Genomic DNA, 22,140 nt, shown 5'->3' on the forward strand with positions numbered 1-22,140 from the left:
GTCGAAAATTGCATTTTGTTAAATTAAATTGTAAAAAACCGTATTTTTGCAAAAAAATTGAAAAATTGTTTATTTGCAAATAAAAAAGGGTTTTTGTTTTTTTTTTAAATGTAATTATTTTTTTGCCAAAAAAAATTGCAGTCTTGTGTATTTTACAAAAAAGCCCGGTATTTTAATTATTCTTATAAATTAATTTTAAAAACATGATTTTTTAAAAAAAATAATATTCTATTCAACTTGCTATATTTGAGAGAAAGACCAAATCGGGCCCGGCCTGATTTTCAGAAAAACCTGGCCCGGATTATCTTGAAAAAATTCCTAGATTTTTACCCATCAGCCTTTTGTGCATATCTAGTGGTTTGCAACACCAACTGCCTTAAAATTTTGATTAAAACAAACAGGCCCCTAATTCACTTGGGTTTTTTAAAGAAAGATGGACTCGCCGGGGCCGAACACCTCTCTTCAACGGCTCCAGAATGTTGAAAAGGTAAAGTCTTTCTATCTCTCTCCATGTCCATGTTGTATATCTGTATGTGTATATTTATACATATATATCTGTTTTGTGTGGAGATGGAATTGATGAAAATTTAACAGAGAATTGTTCGGGTACTGGAGCTAGCAGGAGGAGTAATGGATGAATTGGCCAATCCCAGTGGATCCAGGAAGGATTTAGTCAGTTCCCATTGCGCCGAGTTCATGAAACTTATCAAGGTCTACTTCCCTGCCTTCCCTTTCTTTTCTTCATTTTTTTTTCTATTTTTGTTGTGCCTTTCCTAATTGGTTAGAGTTATTGTTATCGTTTTTCGGGTGCGGTGCTGAAAATTTGGTAGTTTATCGTTGATATATAATATGTGGAATTAAGTTCAGTGTCGTAGATGTTTTCGTGTTTTACATTGATAGTGACTTTTGATTGTTTGGAAACCAGTTAGGTGAAATTATATTAAGAAGAAAATAATTGAGCACTTATTACGTGTCTTTCAATTATGCTACTGAGGATTACTATTTATGTAACTGTAACTTCCTTTGGACAATTTATAGTGAATAAAAACAAAATTTTACACCTGATAGCCATTTTATTAATAATGAATGATTTACAGATTATGATTACAGATTTACACCCTTTACTTAGGCAAAAAATATTGTTAATAGACTGCAAAAATTTATTGCTAACTAGACACTCAAGTTAGACATGCTTTAATACCCCCAATAGAGGTTGACTTCGTTTCATGCTTATGCTACTTCCTATCTTCTCCCGATTGTATCTTAACAGTTATATTATGAACAATTGTTTTCTTGTTTTTTTTTTTAATTTCGACTTGAATGATGCGATGGTGCACAAACAACTAGTACTTTGTCGTTGGTGTTTGTATGTCATACGTAATGAGGTTCAATTTTAGGGCAGCTGTTATGTATTATATTAATATTGATTTCCGTAAGTTAGAAAGATGAAATTAGATCAATAACCATTGAGATTCAGGTGTGTTAAGGGGCGTATTGGATTCTTGCGGGGAGCTGACCACAATAGAGTAGTATTTCTATAATTTAGTTTTACAACATCATTTATTATAAATAGAGTTAGACATCTTGGCCTACAGTTGAGGCTGTTGCATCAGTTTAAAAGTCTCTTTTAAGCGATCCAAGTGCTCTACTGCAGATTTAAAATAGACTAGAATGTTATCAAAAAGGACAAGTATAAACTTTATGAGAGAAGGACAAATATTTCATTCATCAGGCACTGGAAAGTGGCTGGAGCATTTGTTAGACCAAAAGAAATTACAGTGAACTCACCTGATGCAGTCTTTTCAATATCACTCTCTTCCATTCTCACCTGATGGTCACCTGCCATTAGGTCCAACTTGAAAAAAATAGGCTTCCCCAATTTATCCAACAATTACCCAATTAAAGTAATAGGAAACCTAGATTTTATAGGCAAGGAGTTAAGTTTCCTATAATCAATGCAGAATCTCCATGTACCATCCTTTTTTTGACTAGAAGTATAGGAGAAGCAAAAGGAGATATGCTAGGTCTGGTAATACCTGCATCCAGAATTTCAGTTATGAGCATCCAGAATTTTTCTGATTTTTGTCGAATTGAACAATCATAATGCTGCAAGTAATTGATCACTTCTACTAATCAGCAACTGTAGATGTACAGAGTTTAGATCAGAACGACACACCTGATTTGAAATCATCATTTCTTAATGAATACAACTGCGATTACTTAGATTCTTGGTTCGCTCGACTCTTCCTGATGTGCGCATCACAATAGAAGCAGTAGCTGATCAAATTTTAGGGCTCTGATACCAAATCTGTCAGGAACTATAAACTGAACATGTAGAAATGTAAGTGTTTTTGGTGTTTTTATGAGATATAACAGGAGATATAAGCTAGAAATGAAGATTCTAACAGAGATAAACAGTGTTTAGAGGTAGAAAAGAGCAGAGAAGTAGCTTGAAAAAAAAGAAAATTCAGTTATAGAGACAAACAATAGAGGGAAACAAGGGCAAGAAAGCGTTGGTGGAAATAGATTCCATTATCTGATAGTAGGTAAAATATAACATCCAAATTTATAACTACTACAGATATTTTTAGGCTCAACTGAGTTACTACTCCAGAAATGAAGTACCCTTTATGATACTATACTAATACTATCACTGCCTACACAGATCCTAAGAGAATCATAGCAGGATGTGCCCTATGATGCAAGTAATCCAATCCTCTAGCTGTTCTGAGTTGATTTTTTGTCGAATTGACCAACTTGACTACTCTGCCAGCTTAAGAAATGGTCACGCAAGATCATTTCTTCATTAAATCACACAGAACTGTCCTCTGAAGACCACATAATTTCGCTATTGTCACACTGTATCCTCTCAGCTCCACTAGATTGACATGAGGAAAGCCGGCAATAACCTTAAATTTTGAGCAGAAGTCGCATTCCTAGCAGCAGAACAATTCTTGAACCTCCCTTACACATCTTCAGTCCCGTCAGGCAAAAATTCTTTCAACAAATTACCATATTTTCCCTCCCAAATATGTTCAACATCAGAAATTATTGGCTGCTTTCTGAACTTCACCATAGGAAAACTTAATTAATTCTCCTCCAATTGAGTCCAAATCAGAAGGATTAGAAATAAATTTTTTCTTCCGTCTCTACACGTATCCAACTTATGTCTCATCCACAAAAACCCAACAAAAGCCATTACCAGAATCCAAAAAACCAAATTACTGAAAAATCAGAAATCATAGCCTTTCAATGTTTCTTGTTGGATTCAGACCTATGAAAAGTAAGAGCAAGCAAGAGAGCAATCAGCATCTGATGTGAACTCTCTCTATCCCTATGTGATGCAAAAAGAATCAATGCCTGCTGGTAAACCGGTCTGGAATACCGATCTGAAGAATAAGGATTTAGACACCCTCTATGGATTTATAGAGGCTTATGTGAATGCCCGGATTCTATCAATAAACCATTTCTACCTTATAGGGAAAAGGAGACCGGATCTCTCATTTTTCCACGGACCATATGAATTTCCAGAAGCTGCTACATGCATCCACCTATACCCTACACAGTCCGATGCATAATTAACTTTCCAACCAATGCATGAGTCGGAAGAACCTCATCAGTATCAGATGGTTGAGGTTCCCTAGTAGCTAGAAAACATTTTGCACAAGACTTTCTCTGCAATGAAAATTGAGTTTAAAAGCCACACGTGAATTGGATATTGAATTTTTTGGGTATTCAACAAAAACCGATTGCAATGATTGCCAGCAAGATTTAGTAAATGTGGTGGGAGACAAGGAGTTTGAGTGGAAGAGAAAGTTAGAAAGATTGGTGATTGGTCTTTCCAGAGACTGGTTCAAAAGAGGATTTCAGTATTTTTGTGCACCTCTACCTATTTCCATTATTCAACCTATGAATGATAATGAAGGCACGTCAATACACATATGGTCTAGTGTGAGGGAGCTTCACTGGTGATAGAATAGACCGGACATATGAGCTATTTATTGATGAATGAGAACTATGAAGACTTGGATAATGAGCTATTGGATTAAAGAATAAGAAAATTTAGGCAAATGCTTTAGCTGTAATATACCATTATTGTAAGTTTAATAGACTTGTGTTGCTTGAACTCATTCATTTGATAAAAAATGTCGAGGTTCTGGACCCACGAACAGCGTCATGGGTGTTGGTCACCTCATATCACTGTAATTTTTTTTCAATAATTTATGGATCCACATAAGTCTCTTAAAAGTGCATGAGTCCTACCATACGCTCAAGCTGAATTTGTATAAAATGAAATAGTGCAAGGGATAGGGCAAATATAATTCAAAGGGGTTAAGACATAAAGTAAAATGCATTTGTCTATATCCCTGGTAAAAGGAATAATTTACACTCTTCATGTTTCTTAGGCATTGATCAGTTTAAATCTATCTAATATCAGACGCTAAAAGGATACATTTCTTTGGTACGAATCAGTTTGCCAGTTGCAGGAAATACATTGAGGGGCATAACAAGTTGTCTTGGAAAGTAAAACAATGCATGGCAGGTGTGAAGCAGAAGTAGGAAAAAGTAAAGAAACAATTGATAGGACAAGAGGACTCGAACCCCGGCTAACTATACTCTATAATAATCTTATCAGCCTATCTACCCAGTTGAACTGAATTAGGTAAACCACAAGTATTTAACCAAAATTTTCGGTAGCTTACAGCTATCACATGAACATGTTTACTATTTAGCTAAAGGAAGTACTTATAAAGATATTTATAGACTTGTTTTAGATAGTGGCGATAATGATGACTGTCAATGAAGTACAATATTCTTTAATCCGATGAGATTTAAATGCGGTGGACAGTCTTTACTTTGTAGCAATCTTAAAAAGCAATTACGAGCTCAGCTCAAGAAAATGATAAAAATTGTAATCCTTTCATGAATTTGGATTTTCTCTTTTTTACTAGATCTTTCTCGAAAGCAATGCTTTATTTGTGCGGTTTACTCAGGGTACTTAAGTATATAATAATAGGAATGTAAAAGTTTTTACTTCCATTAGTTGTAACTTCATGTTGCTATAAAATTACTGAACTGGATTTTTGCTTCCTGTTTGTACATTTATGATATTAATTTTGATTGTTTCCAGTTGTGTTTACTGGTGGTTTGGATATTTCTGTTGGAGATAGTCTATCTAAGGTTGAGTACCTGGATTATATAATATATTTACCTTGAAAATTGTAGATGAAATGATGGTATATATTTTTTGTAACAGGACATCCAAATGACACTTCGGGAAGAAATTAAGAGTGCATGTGATTATCGTCCATTCGAAAAGTGTGACTACATAGCCAGAGTTTCTAATGAGATATGCTCCAAAAAACTAGAATACCTCGCAGCACAGTTGGACAATATGAAACAAACAGTTGATGAATATCATGATGCTGATGCAGTATGAAGTTGCCCACTCTACAAATGGCTAATTCGAGCAGTTAATTGAAATCATTTTTGGTGAAGCTGATTCTAATAGTTAGATGAATTCCATTTGTTCAAGCATTCTGCTAAAGTTTGTAACTGTAGGAAAGTCGCAATGCATTTCATTTTCACTGTATGATTTTCTTTGTTATTGACATTTTCATCCAATCTTTATAATAAGCCACTCTAGCTAATTATTTCATCCTCCAATTTTTCTTATGTTTTAGACTTGTGAAAGATTTTATCATACTGGCTAATTGTCAACAGGATTATTTGGAAGAGTACTATTTCAAAAGGCAAAGTGCATTTGACTTGAAATATTACAAACTGTTTTTTTCTTTAAAGTGGTCCAGTGTGAGCTTAATTGTCTTTGTTGTGAACTGACATATACAGATGCAAAATTTCATCCTAAATTTAAATTTTGATAAATGAAAAATAATTACTTGTCATTTTGAAGTATCTATTTGTCAAAAATATTTCTTATTAAATGTAAATGTATGGGCTTGCATAATAAGATGTAAAAGTTTTTTCAAAAAAGAAATGATATATACAGATGCAAAATTAAAAAAAATACAATATAATATAAAGACTTTAGAATAACAAGAGAACAGAGAATATAAATTTAAATAAGGTAGATTTAAAATTATTATTATCTATAATCTTTTATCATAAAAATGAAAAGTATTTAAAAAATTGTAATTCATATCTTAAAATATTTCAAAAGTTGAAAACAATACAATGGCTGGGAACTTCGTTTTGTGGCTCCATGGTTTAGATGATTGTGGTCATGCTAATCAATATATCAAGAACCACTTCACTGGCTCCATGATATTTTTGGCATATTTGAATGAATAATTCAATTTTATGATATATTTATTCAAAATCTTCCAAAAATATCACAAAACGCCACTACTTTTGGGTTTCTCCACATAGACCCATAAATAGTGACGTGGGGTATATATATATTTTTTTGTTCTTTTCCTTTTTCTCCCCGTTTGTGACTTGTATGTATTATTTTGCAAGGTAAAAAATTTTTTCTAGAGGTCATGTTTTGAGCTCCAATATTAAATTTTAGAAAATTATTTTGATTTAATTTTTTTTAAAAAAAATATTTTGGTTTAATTTTTTTTTGTTGGTTAGTGATGTAAACCTATTTTTAGTGCATATTTTTTATTTTAATCAAAATTTGTATATATATGACTTTTATAACTTCAAAAAGGGTGTCATACTAGACGAGTGTGCATTTTTAACGTGATGGCATATTTTTGAATGCTCATATTTAATTCCCAAAAAATTATACTCGTTTAATTCTTTTTTTGTTGAGTAGTGATTTAAACCTATTTGTACTATGTATTTTTTATTTTAATTTTATTTTTTTTGTACGGTTTTAGTTGCTTGGAAAAGTGTATCATGGGGGAATATATTTTTTCTTGTCGAGGCCTCATAATCAAGAATTTTAGCATGTGGTTTCTACTGTGTACTCACGGGATACCTAACTCAATTGCTGATAATGGATACTTAACTTGAAACACAAATTTCATCACATTACATCAGTTACATAATAACACACAGGTGAAAAAATGTGCCTACTTCGATACACAATAATAACAGTTATTGTGTTACATAATAACAGTCAAATAGAACACCTTACATTGTCCAGAGACTACGACAACACGATACATAAATAGCAATGAGTACGATTCAACAATACAAATATTAAAAACCAGCAATATATGAACCAAATTATTCATCTGTATAATCGGAGTCATCATCATCTTCATTAATGTTCCAGCTATGGACTCGATGAACGCCTTCATTCTCTGCAATTCCCTTGTTGCCTCCTCATTTTCACGCTGCAACTCACGAATTGCTGCACAGTAGGCTACATTCTCTATGGTAATTTCTTCCCTAAGATTTTCAATGAGAACTGCTGCACGGGGTTCAAGCGGCTCTTCGATCCAATATTCATAAATGCAAACATCGTCGGGATATTTGATAAAACGCCTGGTTGCGTCAATACCCTTCCAGTAATGCGCTACAATAGCTGTTATTTCACAAAAACAATTATCCAAATTTGGGAGTGAAGACATAATTACTTTTGACGAGTGTGACTTCATGAGGCTGTAACTCTCTATTTATAAGTGTTTGGTAAAGAGTAAATTATTTTTTATGTTATCACAACTGTGAAACTACATTGAATGACAATTCACGTGCTAAACATACTATACAATTACAGTTCATATTTTAAAACTTAATTGTGACTTGTCATTGTTGCTCTCACCTGCATTATTTTCAAAATTATAGATTCATTGTCTGCTGTAAAGTGACATCGATACAAGTACATGCAATGACTTTATTTCATTTAATCTGAAAACAGTGAATTTTTTTATCAAAGACTTATCTTTTCCTCTGTATTTCGTTTATATGATTTGACTTGTCATTACTGTTTTTTATGTGTCCTTCCACTTGAACTTTTTCAGTGTTTATCTCAAATTATTGAAAATGCTTGCATGTGGTTTCTACTGTGTACTCACGGGATACCTAACTCATTTGCTGATAAGGGTCTATAAATTATTTTCATACTGCTATTAATAAATTAACTGACTTGTCAAATTACACAGTTTTTCCAACTTTTGCTGCATTTGAGAAGACTACTCATTTATTTTTTTTGTATTCAAACTGTTATTTACAGAACTTTTATGTAACCTGTCATAATTTCCTTCCCATTTCATTATTTCGTTTTAATTTATGGATGTACTATTTCACACAATTGTAGGACCAATTTTAGACGGTACAAATTGCTATGTTTTTTAGTTTTTTTTGAAAATGAGTTACAGTCTTGGTGATATTATTTTGATATTCAAAATAATATTGTACTCTATTATTTTGATAGAATATATACAAATTTTTATTATGATATTATACTTTATTATTTTGAGATTTTGAAATTATTATGATAAATTTCAAAATGATCTGATTACGCAGATAGTGTGTGAGTGTATGATAAATTTCTTATGAAGTATTGTACGAATTCATTGTCACGTAATTGTTATGTTTTCATATAAATGTCTTATTACTTGCAATTAAAAATCATAAAATGGATAAGGGTAAAAAAAGAGCATCTTCTAGCACATCTAAGTCCATTTGGCGTCAGCTCAGTATCGCGGAATGTATCGGTTGCGGAAAGAAAATAAAAGAAGCTGAGAGCGCCATAAAGATGAAAAAGAAGGTGAATCAAGAAATTTTGGGCATGATAAAAGCTGATAAAGAAAAGATTCTAAAGGTTTACAATGATAGGTCCTGCATGGAGGATGAACGCATACGTCAGATCGATGAAGTGTATAAAAAATACGACAAAATGGAAATTAACTTGATTAAAAGAGAAAATAGTGAAATTGCATGGTATGTTGAAGGTCATGAGGCCTGGTGTGAAGTTGGAGAAGATGAAAATGAAAAAGAGGGAGATGTTGTGGAGAGTGCAGGATGTGATGAGGATCAATATGTTGTTAACCTTTCTTATTTTTAAGTAATCCTGTGATGTTTGTTGTATAATTTGAGTAACAATGTGAAGGCCTAATTGAAATGTTTGTTTAGAATGTGATACAACTGATAGTAGTTCCACATTTGTAAGCTTGAATGTACAGCACAATAAATAAACTTTTGCATGTAATGTTCAAAATAGCATGATAGAATACTTAGATAATACAAATGACAATTGTACTACAACATGTAATGTGAAAGATAATTGGTGAAAAGTAAGACAAGAAAATGCAATAATGCTAAGAAATGAGCAACTACAAGTTCACGTTGTTAAGTGTGGGCGCCTTGGGCATTTCTTGCTACGCTTGGTGTGACCTTCTTGGTTGCATACACTACATTTCTTTCCTGACCGCGGACCATCAATCTCCATTCGGATCCGCACCGATTAGCTCTTATCTCCATGTTTTTTCTTAAGTTTTTTCAATGACTCATCCGACACTAACTTTCCATAGCCTTGTCAAGGTAGGGGTAATTCGTAGTTCCAGTATTCAGTTGGTTGCAACGGATAAATCATTGGACGGTACAAGTTCTCCATTGTCTGGTTATTATGGCAGTTTTAAATGAAATGATCCCAACTCAATCCATCTCTTATACAACCAACCATTGTGTGAGAGCACATCATATGATGGGACGCCCATTTTCCACACGTGCACGTACGGTCATCCAGGTTGACAACTTGGGTTTTACCTCCCTTTACCCTTCCCTTAGTAGTCGTGTACTGATGTGTAACTATTTTCAAGATCCCATGTACACGATGAAAAGTAATAACCGTATGTCTTGTTGCCTTTGAATTTTTGATAACATAGCGGTTGAACGCGCACATAACTGTTGACCCTGTTGCAGACCGTCATCCACTATATTTCGATGTGTTTCAATAATTGTGACCACCTTATAAAAGAGGTACTCCATCATCGCTGTTACCGGAAGGAAACAAGCCCTTCTTATGTTGCCGTTGAAACCCTCAAGCATGTTTGTGGATGTTTGACCATAGCGAACACCAGTGTCGTGGGAAAATGTCCACTTCTCCACGGGTATTCTGGTAAGATAGTCCGGGGGGGGGAATTTCACCAATCCTTGCCATGTATGCGTCATGTTTCGAGACTTACGTGGTTGTTCCATCTTTCCACATCAATTTTTTTAGTTCACCATCAGGGTGATGATGGCAATATTTGCTTCTGACATGGAGTAGACAGAACCTATGGATTCCTAATGGCTCAACAAATCCGTTTTGAGGGTCTCGTATTGCAGAGATAATACTGGCTGCACGATCGGAGATGATGCACACGCCGGCCTTTTAGCGACAAACATGTCTTCGAATACGTTGCAAAAAGCAAGACCAGTTCTCGTACGTCTCCTAATCAACCAAGCCATAGCAAAGAGGAAAAGTGTGGTTGTTCAAATCTACGACCAAAGCAATAAGCAGCCTGCCCCTATATTTTCCCTTCAAGAAAGTCCCGTCTATTGAAATCACAGGATGCGCATGTTGCCACCCGTCCATCATTGCCTTCAAACACCAAAAGATTCCCTTGCATATGTACGTGCCCCGTTCCTCTGCATGAGGCACGACATCGATCTCAGCAATGGTTCCAGGATTTGTCATCATGATGGATGTAAAAAACATGGGCAGAGCTTGGTATGTTGTAGCCCAACTGCCATAGACTTCCCCAATGGCTATTTTCTTACCTCCCTACTATATGGTTGTGCTCGTTGTTGATAAGCAGAATAATGGTTTTAATGGGTATTTATGGTGTATCTATTACCTATTTCACATATTACATTAAATGTCAAAATATTTCCGTACCAAATATGTAGCGAAGTTGAATAGTTATGTATGTCAAATTGCTTACAAGTGGTTTCACAATCCGCGAAATCATTCTTGCAGATAACTTCTTGTGATCTTGCAATGGCTGATCAACCATGAATTTGTGTTCCTCTCTATTCACATTTATCCTCTAGTACCCAGAATCATGCATGAAAGTAGCTGTCATCCTCCAGTTACAATCCTCCTCCCGACACTGTACAACGAGCTTTGCTTTGTTACTCTTTATCGTTATATATGTACGATCAGTGGAAATATATGCACGCCTCACTGCCAACAAGAGGGTGGCTTTATCACGGTAACACATTCCTTCACTCAGTTTCCCCTGATCGAGGTCTTCATCAGCATACATATCATTAAGGTTATCTATTATTTGGGATATATATTTCTCTGTTCGAAACCATGGAACCCTTGGAACATGATGCTCTTCCCCAACTACTGGAAATATGCTAGAAATTTCTTCATTCCTCTCTAAATTCCCTTCCCTTTCATCGCTGCCTAAAGATTCTTCTTCATCATCATCATGAAGGTGAAATTTTTCCTCACTAGATGAATTGGCTACAGCTTCATCTTGTGCAGGATTAAATGGCTGGACGACAAATGATCAACCAGGGTCCAATTGACGGGAAATTACTTAATCAACAAAATACACATCGTTCACAGATTGTCTGGGTTGGCACGGTACACATTCATTTCCCAATTTCCGGTTAACTTTTCAAAGTTCTTTATGCATTTTTTAAATGCATAAAATAACATTTACTTGTAGGGTAATGATGATCTTTTACGGCTCCGCTCAAATTTTAATACATACTGGGATTGTATTGAGGCTAATCCACTACCACAACTATCCTAGATGCCATAAGAGAAGCTGGTTTTATGGGTGTTCTGGTAATTGGGAGTATGAGACATGATGCTGGCCTCATATCGGCTTTTCTTGATCGATGGCACCCGGAGACTCATACTTTCCATCTCCGTTTTGGCGAGGCCACTATGACACTTGAGGATGTTTACTACATATTAGGGATGCACAGTGTCGGACGTCCCGTATTACCTATTCCAGGGGATCCAGGTGCATTATTATTACATGAGCTTCTTGGTTCGTTATTTCGGTGATTGTTCACGTTTACACTCAGCTACTGGTCCTGATCATGAGCTTGAGCTACTATACCACACACGTGCACACTTGCTTCTGCTCATTGCTTCTACTGTGCCGAATTATAGTGGTTACCGCATGCCTCTGAACCTCCTCCCATTTGTGCGCCACGTGGCTCAGATTAGTACTTATAGCTGGGGCAGTGCATGTCTTGCTTATCGTTACCGGCGCTTGTGCTCAGCCAACATTGGATATAAGACCAAGCTATGCGGGTTCATGACATTATTACAGGTACATATACACCCAACATACTTCATATTGTAGGGTGTATTATCCATGTGTACTGTAGGGGGCATTACACATACTTCATGCATACTATTAGGTGCTTTATCCATACTTCATACTTCATGCGTACAAGAAATATTTATTTTTCGAATGCATATGTGGTCCAGATTTAGATATATGAGCATTGTACTACTTTAACTCCTAGACAGCGAGACACTTATTTGATGAAGCATCCCCGTGCTCTTAGGTATGTTAAATTAACTATGACTCTTTCTTTAATATTCAGAAATATTGCAACCATGTCATTAACACAATATATTTTGCTTCAGGTGGATGGTCCCATTGGATGGTACGACTGTGTAGACACATTTTTTACGTGACATTCGTTATGACCTAGATACCATGTCTGAGGATCCTTCAGGTGGAGGCCCTCCGATGATTGCGCGGTTGAGGCAGGAGGCATCCCTGAGCTTGAGCTTTCACTGGCCTAGATACCATGTATGAGTGCACCTTGTCCCCTCATTTACTTGATATGAGTGGAGTGGTGCTACACTGATAGGGTCACGAGACAGTTTGGATACTTACAGCAGGTCCCTACTGAATCTCCGCTTACAGACCATGATTTTTTCCATAGGGGTCAGAGAGGATGGCCTTTTCAGTTCAGTAGGGTGCGTGAGCTGTGGGAGTCACATCACACTATCGTGCATGCCGTGCTTGGGCCACCATCTTACAGACGTACTCGCATACCTATGTGCGCAGTTGAGTATCCTCAGTGGTACGATAGAGTCACTAGACATTTTATGATCAACCCCAGGATTTGGAGGGACCAACAAGGATTCCAGGGGTCGCAGGGGCACCTACGCGTGGCTGTAATGCTGGTGGGTCTTCCTGGGGGCAGAGCTCTTAGAGCCATGATGTTGGTACATCAACTTTTGGCCACACTACTCAGGCCCAGAGCCCTTATGTCGGTACATCTACTATGGGCCACACTACTTAGGCCCCTTATGCTATTCCTAGTGCTTAGGCTGCTGGATCTAGTTAGGGTCATTCTACTTAGAGCGATTACGGTTATGTGGTTCAGGCTTTTTCACATCCTACATACGATTTCCCACCCGAGACATGTGGTTCAGACTTTTCTTTCCAGACCCCGGCCAGGGGGTTCGATCCTTGGTTAGTACATGATACCTCCTCACAGAGATTTGAGCAGGGCGTCAGATGCATACAGCCCCGGTCATGCAGGAGGCGGATATGGAGGATGAGAGTGATGAGCAGGATGACAACGATAAGGAACCTGATCCTCCTGTAGAGCTGAAGCAACAACTCCGTAGAGCAGTGAAAGGAAAGGGAATGCTATGCCACACCGGCGGGAGGTTCTGTGGCTGATCAGTAATATTTCTCATGTTTCCAGACTTGTTGTTTTTATTATGCCATATTTTCATTACGTATTCAGTTCAGACTTATTTTTATTAGTTCTGGTCACTTTCAGACTTGTTGTTTTTATTATGCCATGATCTAGTCACTTCCGTTTACGGTATTACTTTCCAAAGTGCTTGGTAAATAAAATTCAAGTTTAAAGATATTAAAACTTTCACATACTGCAAATAACGTTACATGGAAAGCATAGAAAACTAAAATAATACATCAATGAAAACAGAAAAAAGAAATGAAAATAAAATGATAACATGACCACCATCAACGCTACACTTTTTCATGGGTCCGCAAGGTTAACATAATACTCATCATACTCTCCATCCGCAACCTCCTCTTCCTCGCATTTCTTGGCATCCTCGATTTCCCTTAATTCTTGAGCCTCTTCCGTAGCTGCAACATGCGGTGCTATTTCATCATATTCTCTTTCAATCATCTCCTCCTACATTCGATGGTACTTATCATGGAGTCCTTCCTTCCCACGAACAAATTCCACTTTAGTAATGAAACATTATTTATAAGACTTCTCAAGTTTATCCGATTCTTCTGTGAAGGCATCTATCAATTGAAAGTTCACCGGTCCAAATCCATAGAACTCATCATGATTTGGGACCCAGTATTTACCCTTTCTCTCTTCTCTAGCCTTCATCCTTCGCATTCTTCTTATGAAATCCTCTTGGTCGTATGCGGCTCGCTTCTTAGCCTTTTCTTCTTCAATCAATTTCTTCTTAGAAACTTTATTTTGCTTCTTTGGACGCGTACCTGAGAACAGTGTTGTAGAGGTTGCAATTTATTTCCCCTTATCCATTTCCAAGATTTTACTTCAATATGAGAGATTGTTGGGGTTTTGGGTTACATAGAAGGATATATTTATAAGCCAAACATGTGGTTGTAATAGGAGATTGAAGATATTAATGGGATAAGTTTACACGTGACTTTTGGCCTAATACCGGGCTTTCATCTGTATACCATAAAGACACGAAATGACTTGACATTGATATAAGTAAATTCAATGCCTTTATTTCATTTCATCTGCAAAAAGTGAAAACTTTTATCAAATAGTTATATTTTTCTCTATATTTCATTTATATGATCTGACTTGTCATTGTTGTTTTTCATGTGTCCTTCCACAACATCCTTTTCAGTGTTTATCTCAATATTATTGAAATTGCTTGCATGTGGATGAACTATTTCACACACTTGCAGTATTACTTTCAACAGTTTCATGAATGTCCTTCCCATTTCATAGTTCCATTTTCAATTTCTGGATGAACTATTTTACACACTTGCAGTGCCATTTTCAAACGGTACAAATTACTATGTTTTCTATTTTTTTGAAAATACTTTTATTTTTAATGCTCACAACACACTAAATGTACGTCTACATCAAGCAAAGAACATTTTTATAAATTATGTACCAATATACTTCTAAAATTCTTGATTATGAGGCATCGTCAAGAAAAAATATATTCCCCCAAGATACACATTTCCAAGCAACTAAAACCATATATTTTTTTTAAAATTAAAATAAAAAATACATACTACAAACAGGTTTACATCACTACTCAACAAGCAAACAATTAAACCAAGATAATTTCTTGGGAATTAAATATGAGCATTCAAAAACATGCCCCCACGTTAAAAATGTACACTCGACTCGCATGACACCCTTTTTGAAGCTACAAAAGTCATATATATACAACTTTTTGATTAAAATAAAAAATATGCACTAAAAATAGGTTTACATCACTGTCCAACAAAAAAAAATTAAATCAAATATTTTTTTTAAAATTTAATATTAGAGCTCAAAACATGACCTCCAGAGGTTTTTTTTACCTTGCAAAACAATACGCACAAGTCAGAGGAAAAGAAAAAGAACAAATATATATATATATATATATATATATGGCTAAAGTTCCACAGCCACGGTTGGCTTCACGTGGTGGGAGCCAACAAAAAAAGGTTTCCGCAATGAAACAATGCGGAAGACTTCCGCTATGATACATTGCGGAAGCTTCCGCAATGAAACAATGCGGAGGACATCCGCTATGATGCATTGCGGAAGCCGCATTGATACAATGCGGAAGCATTTTTTTTTTAATTATTTGTTTAAATAATATGTGCTTTAAATGTGTTTCTGATTTAAATATATTTATAATTTAAAATAAAAATAATATTTATATTTTAATACGTCCCTCGAACTAATATGATGGTGTAAGCAAGGGAAGTGGTTCTTTTTTTTATTTTAAATTTTATTCAATGTTTAATTCAATATAAATCTCTTTATTAAATTTTATTAAGTACTTTATTTTTAAAAAAAATAAAAATCAAACATAAGACTATAAATTCAAATTTATTTATCATCAAATTTAATAATGAAGATTTAAGTGTTGAAGATAACATTAAATATTCAATATTAGAAATTTCAAATGAAATGATATAACTTACTTATAGACATTGTACTCCATTTATACTTATCAAGTGCTTAATATATTTTCTCAACAAAATATTATTTATTTATTTATTCACATACCTATATATTATAAAAAACAAATTAAAATTAAGTATTATATGTTTAGACATTTTTTTAAATATTTAATGTATTTTTTTCATCAAAAAGGCAAAATATATAATAATAATTACAAAAAAAATTAATTTATTGATATAAAAAATTTATGTAATATTGACAAGTAATATGAATGTTATTATGAATTTTAATTTTTTTTACTAATTATTTTCTTCACAAAAAAAATCAAAAAATAAACAATTATCAAAATTGCTTCCGCAATGAACCATAGCGTAAGCTTTAGCTTCCGCAATGAATCATTGCGGAAGGATTTAATGTTTTGACAATTTCTGCGCGTTTTAGTGCATGGGTTGGCTGAAGCATTAAATACACCTTCCACAATAATTTATTGCGGAAGTGTGCATTAAATTTGCCTTACCAGCTTTGTTTTTTTGCTTTGTAAACCCAATTTCACCATTTTTCTCTATCATTTTTCAATTTGGAGCCAAAAAGAGGTAAGTTTTTCTTTACTATTTTTAATGGCATCTCATTTATTTAATTATTCAAGTTCATCTAGTGAGCATGACGATTTTGATTATTTTACACCCGTTGGGAAAAATCCGGTATATCGTAAGCTTATTATAGATGATGTTAATGAATTGATAGATGTTGATAATTATAAATGTAAGAAAAAATTGGATATGGATGATGATGATATTGAGTATATGGAAAAAAAGAATATGGAGGATGATGATATTGAGTATATGGAAAAAGAGAAATATCATAAAAAAAAGAGGGAGATTGTAAGGGAAAAGGAAAAATGAATGATGATGATTTTTGTAGAGAAGAGAAAATGAATATAAGTGATGATGATGTTGATGACGATGATGGAGATGATGATATGAGTTTTGACAAAAAGTTTCGGTTTTTCAAAATCAAATATGAATAGTGTTGTGCCTTGCGTTGGTATGTTTTTTTAACACTTTGGATGAAACCGAAATTTTTTATAGAGATTATGGTAGAAGTGTTGGATTTGAGATTATTATTAGGAGTACTCATAGACATTCACGGGGTAATGGAATCTCCTCTCGTTTGTATATTTGTCGTAAGGGTGGAAGACTAGGTTCTAGTACGAAATTGGATGTTGATGATGAAAGAAAGGAAAAAAGAAGGATTAGAGATGTAATTCCGAGAACAAATTGTAGTGTTCGAATGTGTGTCACTTATAGAGTTAAAAATGATAAATGGGAAGTAACTTTGGTTAAATTAGAGCATGATCATGATATGGTAACCTCGGATAAAGTACAATTCATGCAAAGGTCCAAAAATACAGATCCGGTTACCCGAGCATTGCTTGAGTTATTTGATAAATCAGGCATTAAAACCGCTAAAGCGATGAGATTTCTTGGTGAAACATGGGGTGGTGTGGAAAAACTTGGATTTTCTAATCAAGATGTTCGTAACGTAATTTGTGATATTCTACGACGGGTGTTCGATTTCGGTGATGCGGGGAGTGGGATGGCATTGCTACGACAATTGAAAGAAAAAAGTTTTGGAAACTTTTTCTATCGAGTTGATTTGGATGAAGAAAATAGAGTTAGAGGTTTGGTTTAGGTTGATCATCGATCATTGAACGCATACACGAATTTTGGAGATGTTGTTTCATTTGACTCCACATATAGGACCAATAGGTATTGTATGCCGTTTATACCAATAACCGGGGTCAATCACCATTACCAAAATATCTTGTTCGGGTTTGCACTCATGCGGGATGAGACGGAGATTTCATATAAATGGGTTTTGAAGACATGGTTGGAAGCCGTCGGAAACAAACCTACCCTCACTATTATTACAGATCAAGATATAGCATTGGGAAATGCTATTGCCGAGATTTTGCCGGATACCAAGCACATATTATGTTAGTGGCACATAAGTAATAAATTTCCCGAAAAATTATCGGCTTTGTACACACAATATCCGGAATTTAAAGGGGATTTTAATGATTGTTTGTACAAGTTGTTGTCACCCACAAAATTTGTTGGTAAGTGGGAGGTTTTGGTTGATAAGTATGGGCTCGAGGATCATTTTTGGCTAAACGATATGTATGCCATAAAAGATAAATGGATTCGTGCTTACAAAAAACAACATTTCTCCGCCGGTATGACCACCACCTCAACAAGCGAGTCCATGAATTCATTTTTTGATGAGTATGTGAAAGCTTCAACCGGGTTGAAAGAATTCATTGAGAATTCACAAAAGGCTTCGGAAACACAAATTCTTAATGAGGTTAAAGCCGACTACGAGACCGAGTATAAGGAAAGGAGATTGATATTTAATTTCGCCTTGGAAAATCATGCTTCTTCTATTTACACAAAAGAAATGTTTAGGCAATTTCAAAATGAGCTTAGAAAAAGCACATCTTATGTGGTAAATAGTTGCAAAGATGGTTCCAATTACATGTGGAAGTTGTATTTAGTTGAGAAGTATAATGTGCTGGAGAATCTTAGAAGAAGGTATCGGGTAATGGTTTCTTTGGAAGGAAATATTGATTGTGAATGTAAAAAATTTGAACATTCCGGGATGCTTTGCAAACATATCCTACGCTATCTTGACAAGAAACAAAAAACTATGATACCAACAATTTTTATCAAATCAAGATGGATGGCGAGCGCAAATAAAATTGATGGTTTTTCGCCTTATAATCCTCCTGTTCTTGTTGATGTTGGTGATTCAACAACGGCAAGGTATAGTGCTTTGTGTAAATCTTTTCAAGGTTTGGGTGCTCCTGGAAGTTGTTCAAAACCACGATACAATTACGTGATGGATTTGATTGAGAAAGGAAAATATTACGTGATTGAAAAGTTTCGTGAAGAAGAAAATAATTCAAGAATGGAGGAGGAGTTCCAAGCTACGATGAACAGATCCAATATTCAATCCTCCAATGTCACAAACAAAGGGAAGAAAGAAGGATTCGGCAAGGTATAAAAGTGGCATTGAGACGTCAACAATAAAGAAAAATTCAGGAAGGTCTAAAAGTGGTATTGAGACGTCAACTGAAAAAATCCGTTATTGCGGCTTTTGTGGTGTGGCCGGACATGATAGGAGGTGTTGTCTAAAAAACCCAAATAGAAATTTTAAATGATTTAATTCGTAATTTATTTGAATGTAGAAATTTAAATTTGGAATGTAATATTTGAATTTGGAATGTAATATTTGAATTTGGCTTTTAAATATTATTTGGTATGTATTTGAGCTATTATTTACTTTTTTTATAAGTACAAATTTTAAAAAAATCGAAGCTGAAAAATACAGGGGAGCAGAGCCCACTTCCGCAATGAATCATTGCGGAATGGTTTTGCTTCCGCAATGATTCATTGCGGAAGGTCCCCTGTTTCCCCTGTTTTCCCCTGTTTTTGCTTAGCTTCGAATTTTTGAGGAATTAACTCAATTTTAAATTTTTTAAGAATTCAATATTAAATGGGAAAAAGTCAGAAATGGTGAAAAAAATTAGTGACACTATTTTTTAATAATTTCAGTGTCTCCTCTAATTTTTGATTAATTTTTAATAAAAGTCCATTTTTTTATTTTTTCTTTATTTTTAATTTGAATTAATACAATTAAAGGAAAAAAATCAAAAAAAATGAAAAAAGTCAGAAATGGTGAAAAAAATTAGTGACACTATTTTTTCATAATTTCAGTCTCTCCTCTAATTTTTAATTAATTTTTAGGAAAAGTCCTTTTTTTTTATTTTTTCTTTATTTTTAATTCTAATTATTACATATTATTCAAGGAAAAAATCAAAATAAAATGGAAAAAAATGAGAAATGGTAAAAATAATACAGAAATTATTTTTTAAAATTTTCAGTGTTCCAGGCATTTTTTGTAATAATTGTAAGAGTTTTTATTATTTAATTCGAATTTATTCATATGCAGTGACCAAATTATAAAAAAATGAAATAGGGTGACCAAAGTGTGATTTTTGCAGAAGTTTCAAGCTTCCGCAATGATTCATTGCGGGTGCGACTTGCTTCCGTAATAATTTATTGCGGAAGGGTACTGAAACCTGTAAACTGCAGGTTTTGCTGTTTCTGTAGCCTGCAGTTTCCTGCAATTCCTAGTTTTCCTGTCCCTGTTTCTACGCTACAAACTCAACAATAAAAAGACATAACCATTCCAACAAATCAAACACCAATCCAAATTAACCAATCCAACAAATCAAACTCCAATCCTCATCGAAAATAATAAACATTCTAACCATTTATTCTAACATTCAAAAGCTAACCAAATCAAAAATCGAAACCAAATCCAAATCAAAAATGCAAACCAAATCCATACGAACAATTTAACCATTCTAAATAAGTTCATACCAACATGAACAATCGAAAAACTACCACAAGAACCAACATAAGTATACAAATACAAGTCCAATAAATCTTCTAATACAAATTCAAGAAATAAATCATAAACCCAAATTTCTTTGGGTCAATCCTCATGCTGAAAGATGACGAGCATGCCCCCTACGCAATTCCCAAGTAATTCGATAACGAAATGTCTCTACATCATCATATGGATGCCAGACAGCGTGCTCCAATCTAATCCCATTAAGAATGGCATCCACATACTTGCATACATAGACGCCGCAGTCAACTCTAGTATCTTGCTTCGAGCGAGCCGTAACTATAGCCATCTTCATGAATTTCTTCGTAAATCTCTGGGGGTCCAAGTAATTTAGCCAGCACGAGAGGACTTTCTCCTACAATTTCAAATAATTAGTAACAAATATGAAATAATTAAGCATGACTTTTTTTATAAGTCTTTATTAAGCATTTTATCCTAAATATGCAAATAATAAATCAAATTAAGGGCTAAAAGACATGAATTCTTTTCTATAAGTCTTTATTATGCATTTTATCCTAAATATGCAAATAATAAATCAAATTAAGGGCTAAAAGACATGAATTCTTTTCTATAATCTTTATTATGCATTTTATCCTAAATATGCAAATAATAAATCAAATTAAGGGCTAAAAGACATGAATTCTTTTTTATAAGTATTTATTATGCATTTTATCCTAAATATGCAAATAATAAATCAAATTAAGAGCTTAAACACATGAATTCTTTTCTATAAGTCTTTATTATGCATTTTATCCTAAATATGCAAATAATAAATCAAATTAAGGGCTGAAACACATGAATTCTTTTTTATAAGTCTTTATTAAGCATTTTATCCTAAATATGCAAATAATAAATCAAATTTAGGGCTAAAAGACATAAAAAAATTTTATAAGTCTTTATTATGCATTTTATCCTAAATATGCAAATAATAAATCAAATTAAGGGCTAAAAGATATGAATTCTTTTCTATAAGTCTTTATTATACATTTTATCCTAAATATGCAAATAATAAATCAAATTAAGGGCTTAAAGACATGAATTCTTTTTTATAAGTCTTTATTATGCATTTTATCCTAAATATGCAAATATTAAATCAAATTAAGGGTTGAAACACATGAATTCTTTTTTATAAGTCTTTATTATGCATTTTATCCTAAATATGCAAATAATAAATCAAATTAAGGGCTAAAAGACATGAATTCTTTTCTATAAGTCTTTATTATGCATTTTATCCTAAATATGCAAATAATAAATTAAATTAAAGGCTAAAAGACATGAATTCTTTTTTATAAGTCTTTATTATGCATTTTATCCTAAATATGCAAATAATAAATCAAATTAAGGGCTGAAACACATGAATTCTTTTCTATAAGTCTTTATTATGCATTTTATCCTAAATATGCAAATAATAAATCAAATTAAGGGCTGAAACACATGAATTCTTTTTTATAAGTCTTTATTAAGCATTTTATCCTAAATATGCAAATAATAAATCAAATTTAGTGCTAAAAGACATGAATTTTTTTTATAAGTCTTTATGATGCATTTTATCCTAAATATGCATATAATAAATCAAATTAAGGGCTAAAAGACATGAATTCTTTTCTATAAGTC

At 33.9% G+C, this 22,140-nt stretch overlaps 4 protein-coding genes across 4 annotated transcripts; 3 read left to right on the top strand and 1 right to left on the bottom strand.

The window, feature by feature from the left end:
• The first annotated feature begins 329 nt into the window (after nt 1-329).
• On the top strand, nt 330-5,659 carry LOC141687469 (mediator of RNA polymerase II transcription subunit 11). The gene is made up of 3 exons (XM_074492762.1): nt 330-487; nt 595-711; nt 5,258-5,659. The coding sequence occupies exons 1-3, from the start codon at nt 434-436 to the stop codon at nt 5,438-5,440; spliced, it is 354 nt and encodes a 117-aa protein (XP_074348863.1). The 5' UTR covers nt 330-433; the 3' UTR covers nt 5,441-5,659.
• A 4,692-nt stretch (nt 5,660-10,351) lies between these two features.
• LOC141685892 (uncharacterized) lies at nt 10,352-10,916 on the bottom strand. The gene is made up of 2 exons (XM_074490967.1): nt 10,845-10,916; nt 10,352-10,684 (listed from the first exon to the last, which is right to left on the bottom strand). Exons 1-2 carry the CDS (start codon nt 10,914-10,916, stop codon nt 10,352-10,354), a joined length of 405 nt encoding a protein of 134 aa, XP_074347068.1.
• A 6,032-nt stretch (nt 10,917-16,948) lies between these two features.
• On the top strand, nt 16,949-17,742 carry LOC141685893 (protein FAR1-RELATED SEQUENCE 5-like). The gene is made up of 2 exons (XM_074490968.1): nt 16,949-17,052; nt 17,139-17,742. Exons 1-2 carry the CDS (start codon nt 16,949-16,951, stop codon nt 17,740-17,742), a joined length of 708 nt encoding a protein of 235 aa, XP_074347069.1.
• Nucleotides 17,743-17,892: 150 nt separating this feature from the next.
• Nucleotides 17,893-20,286, top strand: LOC141685894 (protein FAR1-RELATED SEQUENCE 5-like). The gene is made up of 3 exons (XM_074490970.1): nt 17,893-18,046; nt 18,119-19,107; nt 20,089-20,286. The coding sequence occupies exons 1-3, from the start codon at nt 17,893-17,895 to the stop codon at nt 20,284-20,286; spliced, it is 1,341 nt and encodes a 446-aa protein (XP_074347071.1).
• Nucleotides 20,287-22,140: the final 1,854 nt, after the last annotated feature.

Source organism: Apium graveolens, chromosome 9, assembly GCF_009905375.1.
Source record: "Apium graveolens cultivar Ventura chromosome 9, ASM990537v1, whole genome shotgun sequence".
Lineage (NCBI taxonomy): Eukaryota > Viridiplantae > Streptophyta > Magnoliopsida > Apiales > Apiaceae > Apium > Apium graveolens.